The 23,375-nt window shown below is 43.6% G+C and overlaps 1 protein-coding gene across 3 annotated transcripts in view; it reads right to left on the minus strand.

Annotated features, from left to right (window-relative positions):
* Positions 1–6,599: 6,599 nt before the first annotated feature.
* LOC114050709 (T-cell activation inhibitor, mitochondrial-like) overlaps positions 6,600–23,375 on the minus strand; it is a 38,344-nt gene continuing 21,568 nt past the window's right edge. For all 3 annotated transcript variants that reach the window (XM_027872578.1, XM_027872575.1, XM_027872577.1), the window contains exons 6-11: positions 19,787–19,909; positions 14,439–14,536; positions 14,040–14,131; positions 9,694–9,926; positions 9,270–9,401; positions 6,600–8,451 (exon numbers count right to left, since the gene is read on the minus strand). In XM_027872578.1, coding sequence (XP_027728379.1) covers positions 8,226–8,451; positions 9,270–9,401; positions 9,694–9,926; positions 14,040–14,131; positions 14,439–14,536; positions 19,787–19,909 — 904 coding nt within the window. In that variant the 3' untranslated portion in view covers positions 6,600–8,225. The remainder of the gene's footprint in view (positions 8,452–9,269; positions 9,402–9,693; positions 9,927–14,039; positions 14,132–14,438; positions 14,537–19,786; positions 19,910–23,375) is intronic.

A 23,375-nucleotide genomic window follows, 5' to 3' on the forward strand; every position in this document is an offset into this window, starting at 1 on the left:
TTGCTGTTATAAAAAATGCGGCTCTAAATATTTTGGTGCATATGAGACATCCATTTATTTTATCATTAACCTCAAAAGGCACAACATTTTAGTTGCTAAAGCTCCAACTCCTTTGCCTCACAGAGGAGGAGACTGGTTCCCAGAGACATCTTGTGACTTGCCCAGGTCTTTTGACTCCTGGCTTAATTCTCTGTCTACTGGACCTCACTGCCTTCTTAGGGTTGAGGACTCGAGACCTGATGCTTCAAGCCAATGGCCTCCAAAGTGGGGACAGGGGCTGCCTGGAATGCTATGATCTGATTCCATTGGGATATTATGGCCTGACCTCAAAAGGCATATGATTAACTAATTGGGAGGTGGGAATATGGGTCACATCCCATACTCTCTAGAGTAGCCAGTAGTGGGACTTCCAACACTGCTCCTCTGCACATTCTATTGTGCAAGTACTGACCTTATGAGTCAGGCATTGACCCCTCAGGGCATTCTACTGCTACCCTTCAGCTGCCATTGCGAAAATTCCATCCCAGGCCACTCAGTGGCTACTGCAGATGCCCCTGTCGGGCAGATAATGGCCCGTGAGGAATGCCTCTCCTTTTTCCTTTGGGATGGGACAATCACTCACAGATGAATTGAGACAAGTCCCAGATCTCATGACATGATCTAATCTGCCAAACTCATCCCTCTTCCCTCCAGGACTGCTGCAATGATGTCTTGCTTGGTCTCTGTCTCAAGTCCCCGTCCGCTCCAATCTAGCCTCCGTTCAGATGCCAGAGTGATTTTCCTAAAGCTCAAATCTGACTGTGTCATCTTCCCACTCAGTAAACCCCAGTGGCTTCTTATTAACTCTAGGGCCAGATACTATTGAATCTTTATCTTAGCCTTTTGAAATTTCTCTCTTTTGCATGAGTTTTATAATATACTTAATTATTAGTATAGTAGTTAAAAAAAGTAAGTATTCACATATTTGGGGGGTGTGCTTTTTTTCACTACTAATAAAAGAAATATGATCGAAAAAGTATACAGACCACTGCTTCAGGCAACAGAGAATTTTTTGAGCCAAGGGAGTGACATGATTAAAGGGATCAAGGGAGATTTAGCTGGGGGAGGTGTTCAGGTTACAAGACAGATTTCATTTTATTTTTTTATTATTACCTTCATCTTAGGACTGCTGTGGGTTATTTACAGATGTAAAACCTTGTTTATGCAGACTCCACTTTGAACATATGTAGGTGTAAGGCAAACAGATAGATTCCTCTGGGTAAAAAGTTTATTCAGAATTCGATGACACCTTCCTTTCTTCCCGTCCTGTTTCTAGGAGACAATACAAAGTATGCCGAATCACTCCAAGGGAGAGTCATGCCAAGAGCGTCGCCGTCCCTGCCAAGTGAGCCATAATTGTTTGGAGGACTGTTAGCCGGTCCCCACGGCCTGGAACGAATAACTGCAGACAACATATGGCAAGACATCCACTCACCAGCGCCCGACCTAGCTCCCGAGGACCATTCAACTAATTTTTAATCCAAGAGATCTGGCTAAAACTTCAGGACACAAATGTTGCCTTCAAACGTGTTGGCCTAAAACATGATCATCTTGGTGCGTCCCAGCCTGGATGGTAAAACATTTACCTTGATAAATCAGAACAAACGGTTCCTTCAGTTTGTCTTTTTTTCAAACAAAGTAGGCTCTGCCTGTAAAGCCACTCTCCCACAGGGACAGGACGTGGACATGTGAGCTCACTGGCATGGGGATGGGAGGTAGAGGAAGAAAAAAACCATTTATTTAGCACTTCTGTGCGCCAGGCACTGAGCTAAACACTTGACAAATATAATCTCATTTGATCCTTACAGCAACCCTGGGAGGTAGGTGGTGGTGTTATCCTCATTTTACAGTTGAGGAAACTGAGGCAAAGGGAGGTGACTTGCACAAGGTCACACAACCGGCACATGTATGTCCATGGCAGAACTTGACAGTGGAATCTTCCTGGCTCTGAGGCTAGCTTTCTAACCCTCGGGCCATACTGCCTCTCACAAATCATTTAAAATAATTTCTTTTATAACTAGACTTTCTGCTTTGTATAAATCCATAAAGGACAGGAGTAACCGCACAGAAGAAATCCAAATTACTAGAATTAGGTCCAGATTAACTACATTGTAGCAAAAACCTTAAAAAGCCAGATCAAGGTACTGAGGGCAGATGGCAGAAATATCGACATCAGTTAGTGACATGTGGTCAGGATAAGAATAAGGAAGGAATAAAGAAAAAGCATTTATTAAGCTCCTACTATGTACCAGGCACTGTGCTAAATGCTTTACAATTGTCTCATTTTGGGGAGAGAATGACTGACCCTAAATACAGAATCAGGGAAGTGTGAGGCATTTCCAACATGGTGCAGCCCCCTTGAGTCCTATGTGTTTGGATATTACGAAGCCTGACGATCATCAGGCGTGAATACTTTCCCACCTCCGCATGGCAGGCTGATGGTGGGTTTGGGAAGCTGGACCAGTTTAGTGCAGATGATGGCAGGTGCTTTCATGCTGGAAAGACTTTTGAATATGGAGTTGGGGACAAGACTAAGTCTGCTTGTGGAGGATCAACCTAAATACTGGCTTGTCAGTAGGTTGGCCCCTACCTGAGGGATTCTTTGGCCAGGCCAAACTTGACCCATTGTGAAAACCATTACACAGTAGTGTTTACAGAAATTCAAAAAAATTTCACTTAAATCTATTTTCTCTCTCTCCCACATTCCTTTCACACATGCACCTCTTCCCTCCGATTGGGGGAAAATCCCCCTTATAACAAACATACAAAGTAAAGCAAAACAAATTCCCTCATTGGCTATATAAAAAAGAATCTATTCTCTGAGTAAATGACCTCAGAAGGCGGGTAGTATGTTTCATTGTGAGAATTGGAATTATGATTGGTAAATTGTGTTGATTTGTGCTCCTAAATCTTTCAAAATTACTTGTCTTTACAATGTTGTTATTACATAAATTGCTTTTCTGGTTCTGCTCATCTCACTTTGCATCAGTTTGTACAAATCTTCCTAGGTTTCTCTGAAACTGTTCCCTTCATCATGATTTTTTTTTTTTTTTGGCTAGGCAATGGGGTTAAGTGACTTGCCCAGGGTTACACAACTAGTAAGTGTTATGTGTCTGAGGCTGGATTTGAACTCAGGTCCTCCTGAATCCAGGGCTAGTGCTTTATCCATTGTGCCACCTAGCTGCCCCTCTTCATCATTTCTTAGAGCACAATAAGGTTCCATCACATTTTCTATAACTTGCTCAGCTTTTTCCAACTGATGGGTGCTTCCTCAGTTTCCATTTCTTTGCCACTACAAAAAGAGCTGCTGTAAATATTTTTGTACTTTTGGGTCTTTTCCCTTTTTCTTTATCTCTTTGGAGTACAGACCCATTGGTGGTATAGCTGGGTCAAGGGGTATGCACAGTTTAATAGCTCTTTCCAGAATAGCTAGACCAGTTCACAGCTCCACCTAGAGCGACTGCATCAATACACCTGTTTCCTCACAGCCTCTCCAGCATATGTCATTTTTCTCTCTTTCTTTTTTCTATCTTTTCTTCTTTCTTTCCTTCCTTCTTTCTTCCCTTTCTTCTTTCCTTCCTTTCTTGTCAACTTTGCCAGACTGATCGGTATGAGGTAGAATCTTAGAGATATTTTAATTTACATTTATCAACTTATTATTTAGAAGATTTTAAAAATATGGATAGATAGTTTGGATTTCTTTGTCTGAAAAATGCTTATCAATTGGAGAATGGTTCTTATTCTTATAAATGTGAATCAATTCCCTGTATATCTTTATCAGAGAAATTTGCTACAAAGATCTTCCCTATTTACCTGATTCCATTCTAATTTTGACTGCATTGATTCTGTTTGTGGACTTTTAAATTTTATCTATTCCTCACCACTTATAAAATAACAGTATTCAATTAATACTCACAGACCATAATTTGTTCAGCTATTCTCCAATGGACAGACACTCCAAATACATGAATTTATAACATAACTATTACCACATTAACAAGTCAAGCTCTGGACTTATTCAAGAAACATTATTTTTTGTCTAGTCATTTTCCTTTGCTTTTTGCAGTAGAACATGTGAGGCCATGGATTATTTAGTTTTTATCTTTGTACCTGAGCACAGTGCAAACACAGAGTAAACTACTTACGCGTAGCAAACACTTAATAAATGCTTGATGACTTGAATTGAAATGAATTGAATTCCTAAATGAGGAGGAGGTAAAGAGCAAGGCAGGACCAGATAATGTGCTTTCTGGGATTTGTGAGGTATGTACACTAGTTTTCTTGCACCTATAAACATGATGCTCATAAAAAAGGGCTGGAGATCTGGAGTCAGGAGACCTAGGTTTGGATCAGGTTGTAGAAATTCATCACTTACGGGAATCCTTTAACCTTTCCCTGTTAAAAAAAAAAATTGCTGTCTTCACCTTAGAGTCTCAGTTTCTTCATCTGTAACATGGAGATAATCACACTTGCAATACATTCTTCAAAGGTTTGTGAGGATAGTGCTTGGTGAACTTTCAAGCCCTGTGTACATGTATTATGATTGTTTCTTGTTGCACTGTGAGGACAAAGCAAGGGGTGGGAGAAGAGGTTGAGAGAAGTCAAGCACCCTCAAGGCAAGTGGGGAATGACAAGGTCCTCAGTTTCATCTTGTATGCGGGATGCCTTTGGGCAGTTGGTATAATCTCATTACTACAGTCTCACTTGTGATGACTGACACCTTTTATGGTTGGTTTTACATGGAAACAGCACCCAACTTATGCCGGGCATTTATTTCCATTCACTACTTGGAAGAGGATAAACAAGAGAGATTTTAATCCTGCAAGGGACCCCAGCCACCCACTCTGTTAGCAAGACAGGGAAAAAGGAGCAGAATTTTAAATTTTGAGAAGGCTGAGCCTCAGCATTTCAGAAGGACTTTTCTCCCAGACAACATGGCGCCATCACAGCATGGCCGCGTAGATCACCATAGCATAGGCTCTGGCCCTGTGATTTCATTCCTGTAGGGAGCTCCCTTTCCCTGGGCAAGTCAGCGTTTTCTCTGCAGAGCTTTATTCCTGAAAGGCTAAGGGATTTGCCCAGAGACCCCCAGACAGATGTGTCCAAGATGGGACTTGAGCCTTCTCCCTGATTCCAAGGCCGGCCTTCTCTCTACTAGGCCAGGGCTGCCTCTATGTGAGAAAGACTCATTTAAAGGAATACCTGTTCTACACTATTCCTCCTCTTTCAAAAGTGAAACCACTGAGCTTTTTAGAATTTTTTAGAATCCTTGGGCCCAGGACTGTTTCTGTCTTTTAAACATGAAATCTATTTGACAAATGAGGCAACCTGGATAAAAGTCACCTTGTATGGAATCAGACTGCTGGAAAACAGGCCAGTAACTTGCCTGGGTATGTGTCCAAGTACACACCTGAGCGCGGGCGTGTCATCATATCGACCGACACACTTGTTTTCGTTCTGAGCAAACACTAGCCTGGCCAGACTCCCCAACAGCGTCATGGGCTCCATTTTTGGAGTGGGAGAGCCTGGAGCATGAGGGGTCCTTCCTTGCCCCCTGCTCTCCTTTTGACCTGCCCTATCTGACCTCTGTGGGGGCCAACAGGCCAAGCAGGAGTGAAGGCTGCTGGGAGGGGAGGCCCGGAGCCAGAGGGAGAAATCTCAGGCCTAGAGAAGGCAGGACAGAGCCGGGAGCCGAGGGCTTCTGCCTGCTGGGCTCACGATCTGTTCTGGCTGCCATGGTGCTGTTTCTCTTTCTCTTCCTTGCGACTAGGGAATGTTTTCCGGGGAACTTGAAGGAGAATCAAAGTCCCAGGTGTTTTGGATGATTTTTTTTGGGGGGGGGGCCAGGCAATCGGGGTTAAGTGACTTGCCCAGGGTCACACAGCTAGTAAGTATCAAGTGTCTGAGGCTGGATTTGAACTCAGGTCCTCCCGACTCCAAGGCTGGAGCTCTATGTACTGCGCCACCTCGCTGCCCCTTAGATGATTTTTAAAAAACAGAAATGGACCCAGTTCATTGAATGTGCCAGGATCTCGTCCTGGCTAGCTCGGGGCCCGTTGTCGATGTCAGTATGTGAAAATGCTGAACTAAAATGGAATCCTTCACAGGGAGACGTGGCTCTAAGGGGGCCCTTCCTCACACCTGCCCTGGCTCCCTAGCTGGTGCTAGTGTCATCGTCTCTGTTTTATAGACGAGGAAACTGAGGCTCAGAAAGTCCAAACCACGTGCCCGGGGACACCTAGCCAGTAACCCCAGGTCCCATGTTCTCTCACTGACGCCATGTCCTAGTTATGCCTTTGCTGTCTTCATGCGTGTTCATCCTTCCTCTGTGACAAATGGTGGGCCAGGGTCAAGTTTTCTTGTCTCCCCTGCCACCCCCGTAACTAGCTTAGTGCTGACTCAGTACCTACTGGGTGGGCCAATAACCGATCGGCAAGGCATTTGTCAAATAAAAGAAACATCTTTTCTTTTCAATGAACAGAAAACAGTCTGTTAGTAACAAAATAGTAAGGAAGATATTTATATGGTTAATACAGATTATATTTATTGTATAACAACGATCAGTTCTTAGAGGCAAAATCCAGTTCAAAACATACTACTGGAAATTACATTTTAGTTAATCTTACAAAGGGGAATAATCTAAGTTTTTTCATCTGAAAATTACTGATAAAACGGCAGTTTTTGGGTTATCTGTAGGTTTGGTCAAATGTTCCGAGGCAGCAGACATTCATTCTAAAAGACAGAAGTTTTTTTGTAGCAGATTTCTGCAGAGGTAAAAAGGACAATGTTGGCATCTACAAACACTAACCGTATAAATCAATACTTTCTTGGAATCCAGAATTACTTTCCAATTTTTATTTGAATTGTTCAGATTACGATTTCTGAATGTAGGTTTCAGATTAGCTTAAATCTGACCTAATCTCTTCCAAAGTTTTCAGTCTAACAGCACACGCTGGAAACAGGCATTTTCAGTGATGCCCCAGTGGTACCCAGGGAATCTGAGCCAGACCATTACCTGCCTTCCCTGTCAAGGAGTGTCTGCGGATGGCGAACAGCCACGGAGAACAGGCCTGGCTCTCAACATTCTGGGGAAAGACCCCAGGGAGGGAGGAGCCACGCAATACATGAAGACGCCATCCTAAAAACACTCAGCTCTAGGAAGAGAAGTCACTGGTGACGCTCCAGGATGCTCAGGAGGGGGCCGTGGCATTGGAGACCTGGGGACAAACCCCACAGTGTGACAGCAGCAGGAACCCAGAGGCAGCGGCCACTGCACCAGGCAAGTGTCTGGCACCTGGAGAGAGCCAGGGAAGCCTGGGCTGGGAAGGCCTGGCAAGGATCCTTGACCTCAGCCCTGGGCTGAGGATCTGGGCCTTCAGCCACCTCCAGGGGTGACCAGAGTTGACTCACGTGCAGCCAGAAACGCGATTCTAAATCACAGACTGCTACAAATTGACAGGAAATCCTTAATTACAGGAGCAATAATCTACAAACCAAACTCTCCAGCATCAAGAGTGGGTAATACTGTAACAAATATACTGGCCCCAAATAGCTTATAAAAAAGTCAAAGGGACATCATATATGATAGCTACAGAATTTTTGATAATTCTAACCTTTTTCTGACTCAAAATGGATAAATCATTTTTGCTTCCTAGAAATCCCCTCTTGGATAATACCAGCTGTCCACCGTTAGAGACAGAACACGTAGGGATGGGGTTTAACAAGAAAGGTGAGAACCGGGACTTCAATAAACATCGATTAAGCGCCTATGTGTCCGGGCACTGTGCCAGGTGCTTGCAGGAACAGGAACTCATTTCTCCTTCTTCATCACGTGTCTGTTCCTTTCCTGGGCCTCGAACGTCCCACTCCAACAGCCGTGCGTATAAAAATAGATCATTTTTCTTTTGTAGAACTCTCGCTTCGTTTAAAAGCGGCTTTTGCCCACTACTAAAAATATATCTAAGTTAGACCTGTCTATCATTCTGGACACCACGGAAGGTGGGAGGTGAGAACTGGAAACGCACAAACAGCTTTCCTGCGGGTACCAGAAGTCCTACTTCCAGAGCAGCAGTTAGGCGTCCCCCTCTGGCAAGAGGCATGACCACACTGTCGTATCAAAACGTAGATTTAAATAAGTTAAGTCTAAAGTCATGTCTCCTGGTGACCTCGCCTCCCAAGGCAGTGCCTTAGTTCTTCCAATTCCAGGGAATGCAAAGGTCACCATCTTGCAGAACAGAATAGAAATGTGAGACACAGACGTGCATCCCTTCCAGGTATGGCAGGGACTGTTCGAGAAGTCGCTCACAGCAGGCAATCATTTGGGCGCTTGAAATGCTAGGCTCCTTGTACAGCTTCTTCAGAGAAAATTTCTTAATGGACGCGTGGATCAATTCATTTTCAATTACCTTTAACCTGAGAAATTAATGAGAAAGTCATCAGGAGTTATGAACGTAATGAAACGCAACGGAAAATGTATGAGAGTGAGGTGGGAAGGATCACAGGAGCACCTGTCTGGGGCTGGCAGACAACGCCACGGGCATGTGACTCGCTGAAGGTCACACAGCCTGGAATCGACCCCAGGTGCCGCCATGCAACGTCTACTCAGAACACGGTAAGGAAGCCCCATAGGCCCCGTGATCAGTAATTTACCCCCTGACTTGAGTGAGGCTGTTCCCCATTTGTGTGATCCCATTCAAGTACACACTGATGAAGCCCCTGCTACACACACTGGAAGGCAGAGGCGACCTCCAAAGGAGCTCAGGGCGAAGGGTCTGGAAGGTCCCCTTCCCCATCCACCACATCCCTGAGCAGGTTGAGGGCGTCCAGCCTTTGGGAAAGCCCCTGCCTCATGGGATGCCTTGGAACACTCTTCCTCCTGCTCCCCATCCTGCCTCAGCCCCCTCAGCTCAGAATGGGCATAAACATCACCGTGGCGTCTTCTTACGGGCTGAGGGAGGCACAGGGAAGGCACTGCCAGCCCCCAAGGGCCAAAGGCTGGTCCTAACTCCTTTGAGGCCCGTCTAATCTCGAGAAGGAGCAGAAGCAGAGGGGCCGCCTGCCAGACTGTGCCCAGGGTCCCGGCCCCTCCGTGGAGCCTGGGGCCCTCCCACTGTCGATGACCTCAGAGGTCCCTTCTAGGTTTCAATACCTGCACTGGGGCTGACCAGGGAAGTCGCAAATGTTAAAAAGAGCTGGACGATGCCCTTTCACGGGAGAAGACAAATACTTACTCATCCTTTCTTTTCATGTTTTCTCGGGCTTGGGCTGCTTTGGTGAAAATAAACCACGGCAGGGACACGGGGTCGCACAGTGTTGGGATGTTGAAGTAACCGAGTTCATGCAGGCTGGGAGAGTACCTGTCGCTGGAGAGAAAGGGAAATGAAACACAGCACCACCTTTGTCCTCGGACCTTCTGGACACAGTCGCCATTGCTACGTGATGGGGAACAAGCCACAGAGAGCTCCACGTCAGACGTCCACGCCTCCTCCCCCCTGTCCACCCAGACTGACACCAGCGTCTGGCCAGCGACACAATCCCGCGGCCTCTCGCCGCTGGCCAGGACGGCTGCGCCAGCATTCACGACTCAGCTCCCTCTTCCTAACTGAGAGGGCATGACCACCATGCAGAAGCCCAGCAGAGAGAGCCCAGGCTCACCTGTCCAGGACCATCTGCAGGCCCCGGAGACTGTGCGGGTGGAAGGGGGGCCTGCTCTTCAGAAGCCGGCTATAGAAGCCGTCGAGGAGAGAGTAGTATTCCTCAAGGGTCAGCGCTGGCTGCAGCTCCTCCACGTAGACCACCTGGATGCCACCCAGCAGGTGGCTGATCCGGTCCTCTAAAAGCATCAGCTTCCTCTGGAGGGCAAAGTAACTGGGCAACCTTTCAAAGAGCTGTGGCCCAAAGAGGGGAGAAGTCAGAGCTTCGTTAAATGCAACCAAGACACGGTAAAACAACAAAACGGAATGATCTGTGTAAAAGGACGGCCCAGAATGCAGGCAGCCAGTCCGAGAAACGAGTAATGGTGGGGATCTTTGGAGTAGAGCAAACGTGCCAGAGAGAAGAGAGAAACGCTCCCCAAACACAGGGCTGAGCTTCTAGGAAATTCAGCCTCGGGAACCACGACACAGCAAAACGCTCACGAGAGGAGCTTAATTTAGCTCTGGATGGCTGAAAATGGGGACAAAGGGCACCGGAAAGAGAATCTGGATTCGAGTTCTCATCTTTTCAACTGATCTACTGTAATAAAGTGATGTGGAGAAAAATCTGTCTTGGGAATATGATTAGCAACTGGAGAAAAAAAAAAAAGGTCTATAACTACCGTGTGACCGTATTGAGGGTTTTTTTGGCAGAGATATTGAAGTAGTTTTGCTATTTCCTTCTCCAGTCCATTTTACAGATGAGACAACTGAGGCAAGCAGAGTGAAATGACTTACCCAGAGTCACACAGCTAGGAAGTGTCTGAGGCCAGATTTGAACTGAGGAAGATGAGTCTTCCTGACCCCAGGCCTAGTGCTCTGTGCACTCTGGCGCCACCTAATTTCCCCCCATAACTAATTTTTTTGCGGAAAGAAAAAAATCATTCTGTTCTTTTCTAATTTAATCTTATTTAGGCCATTCGTGTATGTCAATGTTCACATTCTCCTAAGGGATGATCTACTTCTAGCCATCCTGTTCAATTTTAACAGCTGATCTTGGGTCTGGAAGATGTCAACCCTGATCAGAAAGGCAGGGAGTTGATGCAAGGCAAGAGGCTTCAAAGTTTTTAAGAGCAGTGGTCTCATCTGAAATCCTCGCCTCGCTCCACTTTATTCCACGTGCATCTTGTTTGCATAGGGCCTTCCTCATTAGACAGAGAGCTCTTTCAGGGCACAGCTTCTTTTCCTGTCTTTGTACTCCAAGTGCTTAGCACAGCACCTACCTAACACATGCTTGATGAATTGAATTTTAACTTGAATTATAATACCCTATTGCTTGTTTTGTTTTTGCCAAAAGCCTGACCCTGTCCTGAAAGTATTTTTTATAAATTAAATGTTAGTAAGGGATCTGATTTAGATTCTGACCCACTGATCAATTTCTCCCTATCTGCTGGCTCTTTTGCTTTTAACCATAAATACGCTTAAATCTTTCCTATCCTAAAATACTTATTGAGACCCTATCGACATCTTTTAAAAAATTAAATCTTATTTAATACTTTATTTTTTCCCAATTACATGTACAAACAATTTTAACATTTTTTTTTCAATTTTGAGTTCCTAATTCTCTCCCTCCCTTCTCCCCAATTTGACGTAGGATATATATATGTAGTCGTGCAGAACACATTTCCAAAGAAGTCATTCTGTGAAAGAAAACAGTCAAAAAAAATCAAATCCAGGAAAAATAAAGAGAAAGTACCTTCCATCTGCATTCAGGCTCTCCTAGCTCTTTCTCTGGAGATGGACAGCACCTTTCATCCTAAGTCCTACAGAACTGTCTTGGACCATTGTATTGCTGAGAATAGCTAAGTTAATCACAGCAGATCATTGTACAATGTGGCTGTTACTGTGTACAATGTTCTCCTGGTTCTGCTCATCTCACTTTGCATCAGCTTATGTACGTTTTTCCATGTTTTTCTGAGAGCATCCTGCTCACCATTTCTTAAAAGCGTAGTAGTATTCCATTACAATCACATACAATAACTTGTTCAGCCATTCCCCAATTGATGGACATCCCCTCAATTTCCAAATCTTTGCCACCAGAAAAGAGTTGCTATAAATATTTTTGCACATATAGGTCCTTTTTTTTTGTTTTTTATCTCTGTGAGATACAGACCTAGTAGTGGAATTGCTTGGTTAAAGGGGATGCCTGGTTTTATTTATAGCCCTTTGCCTGCCAACATCTTTAAGTCATCACGTTGTATTTCTCCTCTCTTTCAGCGCTAAACTCCTAGAAAGACATAGTTGCTGTACTTTGTCCAATTACTAAGTGGTAAACTATTTTCCTGAGAATTTTAACTGATGAACCTGCAATAAGAAGGCCAGAAACTCCTTCAGACATCAAATACTTCATTTCCTGGCAGGTGGAGAGGAGAGACACAGTAGCCAGCAGAATATGACGAAGGGAGTGAGGGAGTTTATGAGTACTCCACAGCACCAAGCGGCGGAGGGTGACCCTGAGAGCATCTGGATGAGAGTGGAGCAGGAACCACAAACACACAGGAGATGGGGCAGACTTCTTTTCCTCACTGAGGGCCACGGAGCCATTATGCGCGGCCTCCAATGTACTGGGTGCGTTCCATTAGGAAGGAGGGAGGCGCTGCCCGGCTGAAGGCACCCCGCCCACCACCACTGTGCAGACAGGAGCACAGGGGAGGGAGGAAGGGGAGATGAGGCACAGGAGCATCCCTTGAGGACCAACAAGCCTTTACTATGCACCGATGATGAGCCGGGCCAGCCGGCTCTAAGCAGACACGAGAAATGCTCTGAGAGGGGAGGACACTAACAGCCGGGGAGGAAGAGCAAAGGCTTCCTGGAGAAGGAAGGAAGAGATGAGATTCTGACGTGGACACGATGGGGAAGGCCCCAGCAGGTGCTAAGCCTACCTCTTCTTTCCCATGTCTCTGAAATAGGTGTGAGAGTGGTCTGTGCATACATCAAGAGTATCACTAAAGCAAACGGAAGAAGAGACTGGCCTTGGGGACTAAAGAGGAAAAACCATGCGGATCAAGGAATAGACAGACCACGCCATGGGGCCGCGTGGACGCTCTGAGGTTACTGACCAACCTGTATGTGGATGGGCACGTTGTGGACAGAATATGAGCTAAGCTAAGACCTGAATGAGATGAGAAATAGGGCAGGCTGCCTTGTTTTGGGGAAACTGTACGAAATACATCAAAAATGAGAGAAAGGAAGGTGGGGGGATCATGTGATAAGACAGAAGGACAGCACACAGTCTGAGGATGTTCTGGGATCAAAACAAGGGCCACGAGGACGGCCCCTCAGCCTGCCGGGCAGATCGTCCATGGCGGAGGTCAGAAAAGCTGTGGACGAGGACGGCCCAGAACGAGACAACGAGCAGGGACCATGATGAGATCGCAATCTAAGGACGTGAGTGTGTATCAGAACACCTGCTTACTGCATCCGAATAGTCATCCTATACAGAAACATACACTATGAAGTGAGCATTTTTATAGTTGAACTGCCTATGTATTTCCCAACACAAAATGGTGGCAAGGCCTGGAACTGGCTTCGTGGGAAGCAAGGAGATCCTTACCATTATCCAGAAAGCACAGAGAAAATAGAAGCATCTAGAGAATCCTAAATCCTCTACACTCCTTTACTGATCTCTCTTCAGTGGATTTTAAACAATCCAATCATGGCAGAGCAAGAGCCTGGAATGGAAGATTCCCACATCTAGCCGTAGGGGGAAAGTGACTCAAATAAATTTTGAGGTAATGGTAAGGGATTGGTTGTCCTGGCCACCCTGGGCGCTTACTGGGGCAGGTGACCAGTTCTTGACATAGTAATTACAGAAAATACCACCAAATAACGTTTATCAGAACGAATGGAGTAATTGAGAGAGAAAAACATATTAAACGCAACAAGAAATAAAAAGAACAAATGGGGAGATGTATCTTGCCATTCATTACTTAGAGAAAAGAAGGCAAAACAATGAAAAATCATAGTGTGGTAAAGAGAGCTGAAGAAGTAGAGTCTGATAAAACAGAATGAAGGCTTTCAGGCTGTGCTGACAAAATGGTAAAAATTTAAAATAAAAACTGGGAAAAATAAACCAAGGCCTTCTTCCAATTATCCTACCTACTTGACACCCAAAATCCGGATATTTTGACACAGTAAATTTTTATCCATATGTTAGACAATGATAGGATGGTACTGCAAAAGTAGCCACTGAGGGCTAAAATACTGATCACTTTGAACATTTTACACTTATGAAGATAGTATTTTAGACAAAAACTATACAGATGCCTTTGAAAACATTTAATATTCTTGCTTTCAGCTTTTCCTTACTTTGGTCCACTGGTGATGAACGTCCATGGTTCCTAGCATGATATGGCCCAAGGCACTCATGCCTGACCGGTCTGTGAATATTATTGTACAACCTGATAATAAAAACAGAAATCCTTTATTACACACAGAAGTCTGCATGGTGCTTAGCTTAAGCTTGCTACCTCATTTAGAGAGAACTGGCATCAAGATGAGTACGTTATTTAGCCCTTATTTTATCGGCAAGGCTCCCATTCTGAGATTCCCCAGTGGAAACACTCATACCTATGCCAGCTTTTAGACACACATGTGTATTTCTCCATGAATGTGAAATACGGCACTGGCAGCAAAATAATTTTAGAATGACACCGAGAAAAGAAAGTTCTCAGCTCCATCATGGGAGAAGCGATCTCAGAGACGCACCTTGAACATTCTGAAGGACTTGCAGGTTTTGCTGGGCTAAGCGACCTAGGCTATGCAGCTGGCCACAGCGGTGAGCAATCCCCCAGCTCCTCTGCCACCTACATAAAGAGAGCACAGAGACGACATCACCACCACATTCGGGGGAATCAGGCGCATGTGGGAGATGGAGACGGCCTGCCGAAGCTGCGAAGAGCAGTCTTCGGAGGCAGGTGTGCGACAGGCGTATCTCTACACCAGCTCTGTCAAGAGCCTTTGAGAAAGCAACCAAGGAAAAAACTACAGAATTGGGTCTGTTTTCCTGAACTGAAAAGGTAGCTGGGTTGAAGAATCTACAGATTTGAAAAATGAATAAACAAACTAAAATTTTAAAGCTTATAATAGAGGTTTATAAAGCAAGGGAGAAAAGTATTAAAAATATGACCTGCTTTGCCAAGATTGAGGGGTAGAGAAAGGCAACAGACAGCAAGAGGCAGCCTCAGAGCTGGGAACACTTGGGTTCTAGGCCAGCCCCTGACCTAGACTGTCTGTATGACCTTGGGTATGTCACCTGACCTTTCAGGGGCCCAGGCAGCTCTCTTGGATGAGAAATTGCAAAGCAGGTACTAACCTACATTGGTAGTTTTCTCATTTGAAATGTCTATCTTTCTTCTCTGTCAAGACTAAAAATGATTATTTTCTGCTTTCTTAATAAAATCCTTTCATTTTCCTAAAAATCCCTAGCAAACTTATCACGCCACATTCTAAAAATCTTACCTTATAGAAATGAGTTTTTGATGTGGAAAGTCATTTTTTTTTTTTTTTTGGATAGGCAATGGGGTTAAGTGACTTGTCCAGGGTCACACAGCTAGTATGTGTTATGTGTCTGAGGCCGGATTTGAACTTAGGTCCTCCTGAATCCAGGACCAGTGCTCTATCCACTGTGCCACCTAGCTGCCCTGGAAAGTCATTTTCATGTATATTACATGCTCTGCTAGTCCGAATAAATCTGGACTGAATAAAACCTGCCTGTGGTCTACAACTGTGATTTTTTAAATTGTGTATTTCTTTCAGAGATATTTTATTTATGATTTTAAAGGTATATGGTCTCAATACTTTCCATACTGAGACCAATATGGAATGATTTGGCTTTTAAAAATATTTGAAATGGGAGCAGCAAGGTAGTGCAGCGCATACAGCACCAGCCCTGGACTCAGGAGGACCTGAGTTCAAATCTGGCCTCAGACACATAACACTTACTAGCTGAGTGACTCTGGGCAAGTCACTTGCCCTCTGACTGCCTCAGTTTCCTCAACTGTAAAATGTGGATAATACCAGCACCCACCTCCCAGGGTTGTTGTGAGGATCAAATGAGATAATATCGGTAAAACACGATGCATAATAGGTGCTTTACTCTCTGGCATTCTGCCTTCAGCCGGGGATCTCTTTCCCTTTCCTTCTATCCTCAGCTATCTGTAAATCTTCATCAGACGCCATTTCTTGCTCTTCTTTTTCTTTGGGGTGTTTCTGCTGCTGCCTCCTATACAATACTGCAAACCTCTATCCACACAGCCCTTCAGGTACTCTAATCACCAGATCTAATCCCTTAAATCTATTTGTCGCCCCCGCTTCATGTTCATAGAGATGTGATTTAGGACATACTTATATGGTCTGAAGGTTTTCCCTACTTTCTCCAATTTCAGTCTGAATTTTGGAATAAGCAGCTCATGGTCTGAGCCCCAGTCAGCTCCAGGTCTTGCTTTAACTGACTGTGTAAAGCTTCTCCACAAAGTACACAACCAATCTGATTGTGATATTGACCACCTGGCAATGTCCATGTGCACAGTCGGCTTTGGGGTGACTGAAAAGAGTGCCTGCTATGACCAGCGAGTTATTCTGACCAAACTCTGTTAGTCTCTGCCCTGCTTCAGTTTGGACTCCAAGGCCAACCTTGCCTGTTATTCCAATTATCTGTTGGCTTCCTACTTGAGCATGCCAATCCCCTGTGATGGATGTGACATCTTATTATTTCTAGAAGATACTGCAGGTATTCTTAGCACTGATCAACCTTGGCCTCCTCAACATCACTGGTTGGAGTATAGAGTGGTATTACTGTGATGCTGAATGGTTTGCCTTGGATTCTAACAAACAGCATTGTCATTTGACATTCTACCCCAGTACTGCTTTTATCACCCTTTTATTGACTATGAGGGCCACTTTATTTCTCTCGTTCAGAAACAGGAAACAATAGAATGGAAAAGACAAGAGATCAACAAAATCAGAAATATCAAAGGAACATTTCATGCAAAAATAGGCATGACAAAAGACAAAAATGGCAGAAATTTAACAAAAGCAGAGGAGATTAAGAGGTGGCAAGAACACACAGAACTATACAAGAAAGATCTCAACATCACTGATAACCACAATGGTGTGGTTACTGATCTAGAGCCAGACAGCCTAGAGGGGGAAGTCAAGTGGGCCTTAGGAAGCACTGCGAACAATAAGGCTAGTGGAGGTGATGGAATTCCAGCTGAGCTATTTCAAATCCTAACAGATGATGCTGTTAAAGTGTTGCACTCACTATGGCGGCAAATTTGGAAAACTCAACAGCAGCTGCTGGATTGGAAAAGATCAATTTATGTCCGAGTCCTAAAGGAGGGCAATGCCAAGGAATGTTCAGATTACCAAACAACTGCATTCATTTCATAGTCCAGCAAGGTTATGCTTAAGATGCTGCAAGCTAAGCTTCAGCAACGTGATTTGAGAATTACCCAAAGAACAGGCTGGTTTTTAAAGAGGCAGAGGAACTAGAGACCAAATTGCCAACATTCACTGGACTATGGAGAAAGCAAGGGAGTTCCAGAAAACATCTACTTCTACTTCACTGATTACACCAAAGCCTTTGATTGTGGATCACGACAAAATGTGGCAAGACTTCAACAAGATGGGAGTACCAAATCATCTTACTCGTCTCCTGAGGAAACTGTATGTGGACCAAGAAGCAACAGTCAGAATTGAACATGGAAGAAGTGACTGGTTTAAGATTGGAAAAGGAGTACAACAAGGCTGTGTATTGTCACCTTATCTATTTAACTTATATGCAGAATACATTATGTGAAATGCCAGGCTGGATGAATCAAAAGCCAGAATTCAGGTTGCCGGGAAAAATATCAACAGTCTCACATATGCAGATGATGCCACTCTGATGACAAAAAGTGAAGAGGAATTAAGAAGCCTCTTGATAAGAGTATAAGAGGAGAGTAAAAACTGACTTGAAGCTTAACATAAAAAAAAAAAGATCTTGGCAACTGGTCCCATCATTTCCTGGCAAATAGAGGGAGACGAAATAGAAGCAGTATCAGATTTTACATCATTGGGCTCAAAGATCACTGCAGACAGCAACCACAGCCATGAAATTAAAAGATGCTTGCTCCTTGGAAGGAAAGCTGTGGTAAATCTGGCTACATCACTTTGCTGACAAAAGTCTACATAGTCAAAGCATGGTTTTCCAGTAGCAATGTATGGCTGTATGAGTTGGACTGCAAGGAAGGCAGAGGACTGCATAATAAATGCTTTTGAATTGTGGTGCTGAAAAAGACTTTTGAGAGTCTCTTGGACAGCGAAGAGATCAAATCAGTCAATTTCTTTCAGTATTAACTCAGACTATTTACTGGACGGTCAAATGCTGAAGCTAATGTTTAAATACTTTGGCCACATAAGGAGAAGATGGAACTCACTGGAAAAGATCCTGATGTTTGGAAAGACTGAAGGCAAAAGGAAAATGGGACAGCGGAGGATGAGATGGATAGAGGTGTCATGGAAGCAATGACCATGAGCTCGGACTTTGAGAGATGGCGGAGGACAGAAAGGCCCGGGGTGTGGGGTCCATGTTGTCATGAAGAGTTGGAGATGACTTGTTTCCTCTCTTCTTTCTCCATCCCTTCCTTCCTTTATTCCTTCCCTCCCTCAGTCTTCCTCCTAGTGCTACACACAAAAATCATGGTCTGGGCTCCCTGAATGGTTGTGGGGCAAAGCTGAATATTCACGGAGTTTCCCAGGGAACTTCTTGATCCCAGATATGGCTGAAATGGAGAAGAAATGGGAGAGCAGTAAAGGAGGTCCAAACAGGGGAGTTCCCGGACCATGTCAAGGTCCTAGCCCAAGAGGGCAAGTAAGCCAAACAGAAGCAAATAAGAGAGTTGTAATGTAGAGCAGTGAACCGGGACCTTGCCTTTCAAGGACCATGTGAGTTCTGTGCACTGTACAAGTTGGCAGTGACAGGGCTCATTCTTATTGATAAGAAGATATTTCTACTTCGCAAGGAGGGAGAACCCAACTAGCACAGAAGAGTAAATCTGGAGGACTGGTGGGGCCCTTTGGAAGGAAGAGTAGAGTACTTCCCTCCAACCCTGGGGCAGTAACATAAGACAAAACACTTGTCCAGGATGTTATGGTGGGGACTCTTTATGTAAGGACTGGATTAGAAAGTCACTGATATCCCTTCCAACACTCAAATTCTGTGATTCTATGACTTTATAAGTCCCTAGAGAAGTGGAACAGTAGCAGAGAGGGAAAGAGAGTTATCCTGGCTGTCTATGGCCTCTGTAACGGATGACCTACTGCTCGCCCTACATTTAATGCATTGTTAGCCTGAGTGCTTGCATGGGAGCTGAGGACCTTGTTCCTTTGGTTGGAGAGTCAAATAGTGATGCTTCCGGGCAAACTATGTATGTAGGCATGAGCTAAAGAGCTGTATTATATGAGTAGCCTCCAAGATAGAATCCACTGTGTAAGCCTAGAACTTTGGTTTTAGGGGATAGGTCACAAGTTTTTTATAGAAGACAACATGGAAGAGTTGAAAGAGATTTGGGTTCAAATCCTACTGGGGACCAAATTGTATGATTTTAGACAAGTCCTGTTACCTCTTTAAGCCCCCCCTTTCCCAATACATAAAATGAGGATAAATATGCCCATAGTCCTTGCTGCACAGCACTGCAGAGTGTCTTGAGTGCAGAGGCTGTGTTGCCCAATGGTCAGAGTCTAGACTTGGAGTCAGGGGAGCTGAGTTTGAATCCCACCTGTGCCCGGGTGGCTCTGAGACCCCTATTTCTGCATTTACAAAAGGAGGCTAAGTGAGACTGTCCTTAAGGACCCCTCTTTCAGTTCTAAAACTATGATCCCACAGCGTGCTCTGAAGAGCACTATGAAAACACTTAAGTGCTATCTATATATATGTCCAGCCATTACTGACGAAACAAAATGGAAGAACACTGAAGACAAAAAGAATAAAGCTAAAGATGCACCTCTTAGCTGAAGGGAAGGAAGCTGGGCCAGGAGGCAGCACATGCTCAGTTTGACCTCTGCATTATTACCTGATATCTGAGAGCAGGAGCTGATGAGACAGCTGGTTTTTCAAACGGTCTAGTTCCTCTCTTAGTGGCAAACTACTGTTCAGCTTTTTAATGGCATTTTTTTCATTACTATCTAACCAGGACCTAGAAAGAGAAAGAGACATGTAGCCATTAGAACTGTCCATTTATTCCCATAGAACAGAAAGCTAAAACTCCTATTTTTAGAAAAGAATATTTCATTTTTAAAGGTCTCATTGCTAAAATACATAGAGAACTGAGTCAAATTTATAAGAATACAAGTCATTCTCCAATTGTTAAATGGTCAAAGGATATGAACAGGCAGTTTTCAGATGAAGAAATTAAAGCTATCTATACTCATATGAAAAAATGCTCTAAATCACTATTGATTAGAGAAATGCAAATTAAAGCAACATCAACACCTACCAGATTGGCTAATATGACAAAACAGGAAAATGACCCACATGTACAAAAATATTTATAGCAGCTCTTTTTGTGGTGACAAAGAAATGGAAATTGAGGGGATGTCCATCAATTGGGGAATGATTGAACAAGTTATGGTATATGAATGTAATGGAATACTATTGTTTCATTAGAAATGATGAGCAGGCAGACTTCAGAAAAATCTGAAGACTTATTTATTTATTTTTTTGGTGAGGCAATGGGGTTAAGTGACTTGCCCAGGGTCACACAGCTAGTGTTATGTGTCTGAGGCCGCACTTGAACTCAGGTCCTCCTGACTTCAGACTGGTGCTCTATCCACTGCGCCACCCAGCTGCCCCTCTGAAAAGACTTTTATGAACTGATGCTGAGCAAAGTGAGCAGAACCAGGAGAACATTGTACACAGTAATAACACTGTGTGATGACCAACTTTGTTAGACTTAGCTCTTCTCATCAATGCAATGACCTAAGACAATTCCAAAAAGGCTCATGATGGAAAATGCTACTCACATCCAGAGAAAGAACTATGGAGTCTGAATGCAGATCGCAGCATAGTATTTTCTTATTTTTTTTCTTGTTTTGTTCTGATTCTTCTTTCACAACATGATTAATGTGGAAATATGTTTAACATGATTGTACATGTATAGCCTATATTAGATTGCATGTCATCTTGGGGAGGGGGAAAATTTAGAACTCAAAATCTTATAAAAGTAAATGCTGAAAACTAAAAGTGAATAAATTTTTTAAAATGTTTCATTTTTTCTCCTACATGTTAAAACAATTTTTAACATTTTAAAAAAAAGTTTTGAGTTCCAAATTCTATCCTTCCCTCGCTTCCTCCCTAGATGGTAAGTTATCTGATATAGGTTATACACGTACAATCATGTAAATTAGTCATTTTGTACAAGGAGACTAGAATTACAACAGAATGAAAGGAAAGTGAAAAATAGCATGCTTCAGTCTGTGTTCAGATGACGTCAGTTCTTTCTCTGGAGATGGAGAGCATGTTTCCCCATGAGTCCTTTGGGACTGTCCTGGATCACTGTACTATGGGAATAGCCAAGTCATTCACAGTTCCTCATTGCACAATGTGGCTGTTACTGCGTACAATGTTCTTCTGGTTCTGCTCACTTCATTTTGCATCTGTTCATGTAAGTCTTTCCAGGCTTTTCTAAAGTCGGCCTACCCGTCATTTCTTGTAGCACGATAATGTTTCATCACAATCACATACCACAACTTGTTCAGCCATTCCCCAACTGATGGGCATCCCCTTGATTTCCAATTCTTATCCACCACAAAAGGCTGTTATAAACATATTTTTTTTAAATAAATAGGTCCTTTTCCCTTTTCTAAATCTCTTTGGGATACAGACCTAGTAGTGGTATTGCTGAATCAAAGAGTACGCACAGTTTTATAGTCCTTTGGGCATAGTTAAAAATTGTTCTTCAGAATGGCTGGATCAGTTCACAACTCCACCAATAGTGCATTAGTGTTCCAATTTTCCCACATCCCACCAACATTTATCATTTTCCTTTTCTGTCACATTAGTCAATCTGATAGGTGAGAGGTGGTGCTTCAGAGTTGTAAAACTATTGTTTTTTAAAATTAATTTATTTTGATTTATCAATAATCACTTCCATATACTTTTGAGTTTAAAATTTTTCTCCCCCTTCCTCTCCACCACCCTCCCCAAGATGGTGCACAATCTGATATAGGCTATACATTTACATTCATATTAAACATATTTTCACATTAGTGATGTTGTAAGTAAAAATTAAATCCAATAGGAGGAACCATCAGAAAGGAAACAAAACTCAACAGAAGAGAAAAAAAATAGCAATTCAACTTCAATAGTTCTTTCTTTGGATGTGGATAGCACTTTCCATCACAAGGCCTCTGGAGATGTCTTAGATCCTTGTATTGCCAGGAAGGGTTAAGGTTATCGATATTAGTCATCACATAACGTGGCTGTTATTGTGTACAACGTTTTCCTGGTTCTGCTCACTTCACTCAGCATCAGGCCATACAAGTCTTTCCAGCTTTTTCTGAAGTCAGCCTGTTCATCATTTCTTATAGCACAATAGTATTCCATTACATTCATATACCACAACTTGCTCAGCCATTCCCCAGTTGATGGGCATCCTCTCAATTTCCAATTCTTTGCCATCACAAAAAGAGCTGCTATGAATATTTTTGTACATGTGGGTCCTTTTCCCATTTGTGTGATCTCTTAGGGATATAGCCCTAGAAGTGTTATTGCTGGGTCAAAGCATATGCACAGTTTTATAGCTGTTTGGGCGGGCATAGTTCCAAATTGCTCTCCAAAATGGTTGGATCATTTCACAAGTCCACCAACAATGCATTAGTGTTCCAATTTTCCCACATCTTCCCCAACATTTATCATTTTCCTGTAAAACTATTGTTAAAAGACATTATGTGACTGGAGAGTTAGAAGCAGGCTCAATCACATCAAACCTCAGCGAATACATTCAGATGTCTATTAAGCCCACCAGGTTTTTATCCTTCCATACTATTTGAGTTTTCTGGATGTTCCAAATGTTCCGCATAGTCTTTCCTCCTGTCCAAGAAGTGGTCTGCCCCTCAAATACTCCTATGGATTTGTTTTGTTTTGTTTTTTTAATTTTTAGGCAATTGGGGTTAAGTGACTTGCCCAGGTTAAGTGACTTGCCCAGGTTAAGTGACTTGCCCAGGGTCACACTGCTAGTAAGTGACAAGTGTTTGGTCTGAGGCCAGATTTGAACTCAGGTTCTCCTGACTTTAGGGCTGGTACTCTATCCACTGCACCACCTAGCTGTCCCTTGGATTTGCTTTCTCCTCCTTGATGTGGGTACTGCCCATCGATGCAGATTATTGCAGCTCAATCACTCAGAGGAAAATAATCATTTCAATTACAAAAAAACCTGCTATCACTGCTTAAGAAATTTGGAAAGAAAAAACCTCTAAGAAAATGTTCTTAAAAAATGTCACTGCTATGATCCCCATGCACCAAGTGACTTAGAGAGAAGAACTTTCACGTGGGTCTTGCAGCTGCTGGATTTCTCCTGGTCTTGCCCCCCCACCTCATCCCCCATGGATAGGGGCACATTGTTTACTGCTTTTCAATTCCAACTTTTTTGTGCTGGGCACAAA

This window comes from Vombatus ursinus, unplaced genomic scaffold, assembly GCF_900497805.2.
Source record: "Vombatus ursinus unplaced genomic scaffold, bare-nosed wombat genome assembly UNPS02014799.1, whole genome shotgun sequence".
Lineage (NCBI taxonomy): Eukaryota > Metazoa > Chordata > Mammalia > Diprotodontia > Vombatidae > Vombatus > Vombatus ursinus.